Raw genomic sequence first — 7554 nt, forward strand, 5'->3', positions numbered from 1 at the left:
CCTAGTAGAACTTGCGTTAATGTCTTCGTGGAACATTATCCTAAAAGCCTGGAGGTGCTTTTCTGCAAATGAGTGAATGAAAAGAGAGCAATGCTTTCTGCTTTGCTACTCTCCCTTGAATCCTATTTTGCATCTCTTTCATATTGTGGAGCCATGAACAGTGTCCTTAGCTGGGAGGTCTGCATGTTTTTGGATGTCCTGCTGTGATCTTTTGTAACTTCCTGGATGAGTTGTCGCTGCGCCCTTGCAGAACCTTTGGGAGGCTGGCCACAAGTTCCCCCATACCACTGTATTCTCCATGTAGATGTCTCTCACTGTGGTTTGCTGGCGTTGTAAGCTTTTCCAGACAGATAGTCTTCAACAACACATCTCTTCTGGAATTTCCTTTGCGGCACAGTGTGCTTGTAGGAATTTAGTCTGTCTGCATTCAATCAATCTCAATCGAGTTATCAGTCAAATGTGGCTGCTTGAGTAACAAAGTGCAAATACTTTTTCACATGGTTAATATCAGTGTTGGATAAATTTGTTCCTTAAATGGATGAAATCATAATTTGACTTTACTTTACCATAATCAGTGTACAGTAGATGGCGGTCGGTATGCCCCCAGCAGACAGGAGTCCCGTCACGGAAGCTAAGCAATGCACTGCTGTGCATGGGGCTGCAGAAAACTGTATTTTAGCCACATAAAAACTTAAAAGAATCAATCACTTTAAGTGTACGCTATTTGAAGAATATTTTTACCACTTTACCCTGCTGTCAGACAGTCCTTTCTAGTGGGAAACTGAAGCTGTTATATGCTCTCTTCAAAGCCACCAGACCTCACAGAACACGGGAGTTACTGGTTTACCGCTGCCTTGATTGTTTTATTCGTGTTATTGTGTGACTTTGGTTAGTTTGGCTCCGAACTGGCTATGGATAACTACCTCATACAACCCCACTTCGAAAACATCTGAACTAAGTTTGACATTTTATCAAAAAGAATTGGAACCATTCACTGTGATAAATAGAGAAATTGAGGAAATGGAGGAACAGAGGAAATCAGGAAGGAAGAAATGTGTTTTCATAACACTGCATTTCATTTGCATTTTTCCCTGAAATGAGCAACTGTAGGTTCTATGTCAGTTTTGTTAGTTCAGCCCTAGAAAGTATGCCTTTATTTCCAGAAAATCCCTTTGGGTGTTTTTCTAGGCACCTCTGTCATTTGTCACAGTTCATCCCCTGTGGAGTAGATAACACATTTATGTTTTATGGTGCAGATTTTACATTGCTAATATTAAGGGTTAAAGTCTGAATTCCCTAGCTTGAGCCTTTCCATGAGTGGTAATAATATTCGGAAAATAGTTGACTGTGACTGTTGTAAAACGTTCTTAAACTTTCAACTAAGTTCCACTTACGTCGAAGACTGCAGCAATTTTATATAACCATTTTTTTCTGGCACATGCAATGTTTAAAAAAATTTATTGTAAAAACAAATACAAACAAATATTCTAGATTAATTTGTGATCAATGATGCAAATTACACTGTGGCTATTAAAAATGATGATATCCATATAATGTGTTGCAGCTCTAAGTGAAATCCCTGTGTTAAAATTGAGTCAACATGAACATTTCTGAAGTATTGCTTCCCTCTAGTGGTTGTTTTCTGAAAGTGTATCACTGAGGACAAATGTCAAGAGCAAGCAAATTTGTTTCTTTAGTAATAATAATTTGGAAAATCAATAATCATATACATTTGTTGTTAGTATCGTTGAAGATACAATACAATATATTAACCTATACTGTATGCTGCAGGTGCTGGGGCTATCTCAGGGCAGTGTGAGCGACATGCTGTCTCGGCCCAAACCCTGGAGCAAGCTAACCCAGAAAGGCAGGGAGCCCTTCATCCGTATGCAGCTGTGGTTACTGGACCAGCTTGGCCAGAGCCTCAGCCAGCCCCCAAACCAGGGCCACACTCAGGGTGAGACTGCAGTTTACACACACTCACACCAACAGAGTCTGACGAGCAAGAATCACTTGAGATTCTTCAATAACAGCATATCAATTGTAAAAATGCAAAATTTGAAAAAGCCTAATTGTTGCAGTATTTCACCCTACATACAATGGGACATCTGCAATGGCTGCATCTAGGCCATACGTTTACTGTTTTTTTTTGTGATGCCTCCCACCTCTAGAAAAAAGCCCAGTGACGGCCCAGTCCTCGCCCTCCCCACCTCCTAGTCCAGCAGAGAGCCACCCAAGTCCGCTGGTTGAGCCTGTCAGCCTGTCCCTGGAGAGCAGCAAGGAGAACCAGCAGCCTGAGGGCCTGGGCCTGGGGTTGCCCCCCCACCCAGAGGGAGGGAAATCCACTCCCAACCTCATGGCCCTGCACCAGCCCACAAACCCACTGGGTATCCAGGAGCTGGTGGCCATGTCTCCGGAGCTAGACACCTACGCCATCACCAAGAAGGTCAAGGAGGTGCTAACAGACAACAACCTAGGTGGGTCTAAGTTCAAACTGTAGGGTTAAGCTGATGAATGTAGACACAATTCCTACATAGACTTTGTTTGTTTTCCACAGGCCAGCGTCTTTTCGGGGAGACCATCCTGGGACTAACTCAAGGCTCGGTGTCCGACCTGCTCTCCAGGCCCAAACCATGGCACAAACTCAGCCTGAAAGGCAGGGAGCCGTTTGTCCGCATGCAGCTGTGGCTCAATGATCCTCACAATGTGGACAAGCTGAGGGCCATGAAGAAGATGGAGAAGAAAGGTGGGAACCCTTAGTGTATTCTGTAATATCTATTAAGTTTGTGAATTTGATGGCGTTTTGTAATCCTCTTACGCCTGATGTCACTGTCTTCCCTCCAGCCTATCTGAAAAGGCGATATGGGCTCCTGAGCACTGGCTCAGACAGCGACTCACCCAGCACTCGTTCTGAGTGTGTGAGTCCGACCTTGGCCTCGCTGGACCTGTGCCCCTACAGCCAGGTGAAGAAGCCTCGGGTGGTGCTGGGAGCTGAGGAGAAAGAAGCCCTGAGGAAAGCCTATCTCATGGAGCCATACCCCTCTCAGAACACCATCGAGATACTGGCTTCCCAGCTCAAACTCAAAACCAACACTGTCATCAACTGGTTCCACAACTACAGGCCAGTCCAATGACCTTTGTGAAGTTTGCTAATGGCTGCCTCTGTTGTTTTCATTACTCTCATGTGATTACGACCTTATGTGACTGTCTAACAGCAGTGTTTGTCTCCAGGTCCAGGATGCGACGGGAGGTACTGATGGAGGGTCTGCCAGACAATGACACAGATGCTGAGCACCACAGCTACTCCCCGCCGGTGACGCGGAGCCCCCACTCCGATGGAGAGGAGAGGAGGCTGCAGCAGCCCTCAGGACACATCAACTCCAGCCTTCCTCTTAGCGCCAACACAGCACTGCCTCACGTCAAACAAGAGGCAATAGACAGGGAAGATGAGGGGGAGGAGGGAAGGGAGGGCTCCATGAAACAGTTGAGAGTTCAGCGTTTTTCCACGGCACTGCAGTTCCCGCCGTTAAAAAATGAACACGAGGACTCCATCACTGTCTGCCGCGAGCCCCACTTGGCTGGCCAGAGCCTGAGGCAAGAAGAGGGGATGAGCAGCCAGGCTCAAGGGCTCTACCATGTCGCAGTCTCCATAGACGGCCCCCAGAGAACCAACCAGTCCAGGCACGAGGGGGAAGACTCCGGAAAGTCCCCCATCGACCCGGTCAGCTTCAAGGCTTCGTCGGAGCCCTGCCGCAGCAGCCTGGAGGTCTCCCTCAACTCCCCCTCTGCCGCATCCTCACCTGGCCTCATGATGTCAGTCTCCCCTGTCCCTTCCTCATCCGCTCCCATATCGCCCTCGCTGCCAAACCCGCCCTCGACGAGCACCAATCACAGCCTGGACCCTAACCCGCTCCCTCCCTTCCAAAGCCCTAAACTCAACAGAAGCACTCAGAGACGCAATGAGAAAATGGCCAACCTCAATAACATCATCCACAGGCTAGAGAGAGCAGCCAATCGAGAGGAAACACTGGAGTGGGAGTTTTAAGTCCCCTCTTACTTGTATGTAGTCCTGATGACCCTCGCGGCACACAGGAGAGTCTCAAATAGAAGCTTCCTGAAGACTTGGAAAGGAGCCTGGCTCCTGGGGGCCTGTCCTCTCAGACTGGTAACTCATAGGAAATGGGAACGCAGATCTAAACATATGGCTGAATGCCCTACAAGAACTTAATGAGTTGAAAAAAAATTTATAATTGTGTATTTGTTTTTGTTTATTTGTTTTTTTTTGATAATGCATACTACTTTTAAATATATGTGACAGCACTAGCTGTTGTTTTACCTATTGGACTTGACATGAAGACTTTTGCAGCTATGGTGTCATAAAATGTACACTGAAGTTCTGTAGATTGCCACTGGGTGAGATTAAAAAAAGACCCCTGTCTTAAGCCATTAAAAGCACTATTACTATTTGAAAAGAGACATTGACCAAATTTGCTACTTTTTGAATAGCAATTTTTCAGATTTTGTCTGTAAGACTGGACAGTTTAAGTCAAGTAACATGAAATCCTATTACTGACTGAGGGATAGTCCTTTAAGACTCTAAATATTCAACATCTTGTATGTACTTAGTTTCTTGGTGATATGTTTTGAAATATTTGTAACTCACACGTATAAAATGTGGTTGTACATGTTGTAGAACTGTCTGCAATAGCCTTCTCTAAACCTGATGTAGCATGGTACTCACCTGACCCTGTTATCCTCTGTAGTTAGTCACCTGTGATTATACTTGAGCGAAAACAAGAGAAAAAAAAAAAGTTGAAAACCCTGCAAAAAATAAGAAAAAAGGAAACGTTGAATCTAATGAGTAGAGTACTTTTAGTGTTCTGTTTTGTTTTTTTCTTTGAATAATCCTTGAGGTTTACAGTTTAGGGCCCTTGTGCTTTTGGTAGTAAGTGAAACATTCACTACACACGAGCACAGTTTACATGATTTCTTTCAGACTTACCTCTCTGACCCTCTAAGGCACTGGTTCTCAGACTGTAACAGGCCAAGACACAGGACACCTGGTTTACCTCAGATTATGTTGATGCACATCATGCTATGACCATGCGTTTCATTCTTATACATAAACATGACCCCCGCTTATTTGAATCGATGGAGGGAAAGTACTCTGTATCATGCCTCAGCTGTGCCGAGAACAAAACACGGAGCAAGTTTTAACGAGCAAAATCTTGTCTTTTACAAAGAATATGCTGCTGTAGGAGGAGATGGGGAGCTAATAATTCCTTTATGTGTGTGTATTATGATCCTCCTCACAGGTAACACCTGACTCGGTGCACTTTTTCAAAATGGGTCATTTACTGTAGCTAGAATAATGTGTACTTGATCAAACACACCTCAACCTCTAAGCACGGAGATGTTTAGCCGGGCAGTTTGATATGAAAAGATTGCCTTGAGCAACAATGCAGTGCTGTGAATTGATCTCCCTTGGGTCTAAGGCTCACAGTATGTGAGAGCATGATACAGTATGACCTCTCATCAACATGAAAACATCAAATCTGTAAGTACACTATATTCAAGGACACAAAAGGTTACAGGTATCCCCTCATATTATCTTTGACCACTTGTGTATTGTGTCTGTAGAAGTTTCTTTGTCATGCTTGCAATGTTCTTTATGTATTTTGCCTCTATTTTATACTCAGAACAGTTAACTAGATATTCAATACCTCGTGTATGAACTACTTACAGCACTTAGATTTTGATAATTGTGAGGACTCAAGAAAATTTCAAATATCAACATTATCCTAACTTAGTGTCCACAAGTCTTTGCCTTTACTGTATCGTTGAAGTTGGTAGTAAACACTTGCACATGTCTACATAGTTCAGAGGACTTGGATTGTATTATGTAGAGATATATATTACACAATTACTAAAAAAAAATAATATCTTACATTCTTGGAACAAAATGTGCTGATTATATTGAAATAGAGTGTACAGATTTAATAAACCAAACCCATTCAAGCCAGTTCTGGTCTGGCAAGCTTGCCCACGTTTTAGACCTTCTCTCAGGGTAGTCTTGCTTTTTAAAGCTTTACTGAAACAGTTGCTTTCATCAGTGGTGGTGACTATGATAAACATTATGTGGTGTAGAGAATGACTCCGTTATATATTAAATGGACCTGTGAAAGTTGTGTGTGTATATGGGAAATGCAACTTTCACAGAAAGCGGTGGTTTGTCAGAGAGCTGTTGCTGTTTTGTAATTCATTACACAGATGTGTCAAAGTACAGTGTCGATTGGAGCTACCAGGATGAAGTTAATGGGTTGCATTTTTTGAGATCAGTAGACTTTGCTCTCTAAAATACTGTTTTTCTTTTCTCTTGGAGCCACAGAAGATTTTTCTCTGGTTTTCGTACCACCATTTTTTGTGCATAATATACTGTATGATTAGAAGTGGCATTTCTTATGTGGAAATTTCATTGTCTTTCATGGTAACATGGACATATGACTGAAAAAGAAATGTATTTACCCAGACCATTATCTCTTCATGTAAAGCCCATCTCATTGTTTTGCATGCAAATCCATTCTAGTCACATGACAAGGGATAGACTGTGTTTTTGTGTTGTTGTTCTTGCACAGGGACATTGAATCAGCACTTCAAGTCTTTTTACATTAGTGAAGTCCATGCATGGTGCAGCTGATAAATTTGGCTCTCACAAAGTCATCATGAACCCGGCAAATCAGAACCCAATAACGACCCAGTAAACATCACTTCCAGGTAAATATTTAAATCAAGATTATTTTGTGCCATATCATATGCCTCATGCATTATCCCCACAGGACTAATGCCTAGTGGTAAAGTGTGATTTAATAGGAGTGTAGGGTAGCCCAGTTCAGAAAAAAAGCTAAGCTTTTTGTAACGAGCCCTACACATTAGATGGTTTTATTTTATAATTGACATTTGTCACTAAATAATGAGGTAATTGGTGAGCAAAATTCGAATGATTGTGTTCATAGTTGTTAATATAGAAACAATATTTACAACTCTGCCACTGAGGGTTTATCACAAAGAAAATTCTTCATTTGAAAGTCAGCTGTGAGCCAATAAAGAGAAGTGTCCTGCAGGCGTAAATTACTGTCTAATGCCTCACACATGTCAGGCTATTAAATGTTTAAGAATGGACAAAGGTATACCAAGCGTCTTGGAATTGAATTTGCATATGTAAGCCATCATTCAATACATAATTGTTTAAGATCCTGCTGTGTTGTGTTTTTATTTCTTTATGGTTAGGAATGCCTCCCCCCTCCCTCCCAAAGTGCAGCTGAATGCACACAAATTAATAAACGTACATCTATAAAAAAAAAAACCAAGCTATCAAACCCCACTGTCATTTGCTGTAATATGTGTATGTAATATTGTATGAATCTAAAACAGAATGTACTATATGCTAAACTAGTTAGAGTCATTTCCACATTGTTTGCTTCATTAACAGTCTTCACTCGGGTTGCATTCACTATCATTAATGTCCATTAGCCTATATATGTATTCGGGCAGTCC

At 42.5% G+C, this 7554-nt stretch overlaps 1 protein-coding gene across 2 annotated transcripts in view; it reads left to right on the forward strand.

Annotated features, from left to right (window-relative positions):
• The window catches only part of cux2b (cut-like homeobox 2b), an 87205-nt gene extending 79954 nt beyond the window's left edge, over positions 1 to 7251 (forward strand). For both annotated transcript variants that reach the window (XM_051422823.1, XM_051422824.1), the window contains exons 18-22: positions 1792 to 1957; positions 2172 to 2477; positions 2558 to 2746; positions 2845 to 3121; positions 3232 to 7251. In XM_051422823.1, coding sequence (XP_051278783.1) covers positions 1792 to 1957; positions 2172 to 2477; positions 2558 to 2746; positions 2845 to 3121; positions 3232 to 4045 — 1752 coding nt within the window. In that variant the 3' untranslated portion in view covers positions 4046 to 7251. The remainder of the gene's footprint in view (positions 1 to 1791; positions 1958 to 2171; positions 2478 to 2557; positions 2747 to 2844; positions 3122 to 3231) is intronic.
• Positions 7252 to 7554: the final 303 nt, after the last annotated feature.

The sequence above is a fragment of the Dicentrarchus labrax genome, unplaced genomic scaffold, assembly GCF_905237075.1.
Source record: "Dicentrarchus labrax unplaced genomic scaffold, dlabrax2021, whole genome shotgun sequence".
NCBI lineage: Eukaryota > Metazoa > Chordata > Actinopteri > Moronidae > Dicentrarchus > Dicentrarchus labrax.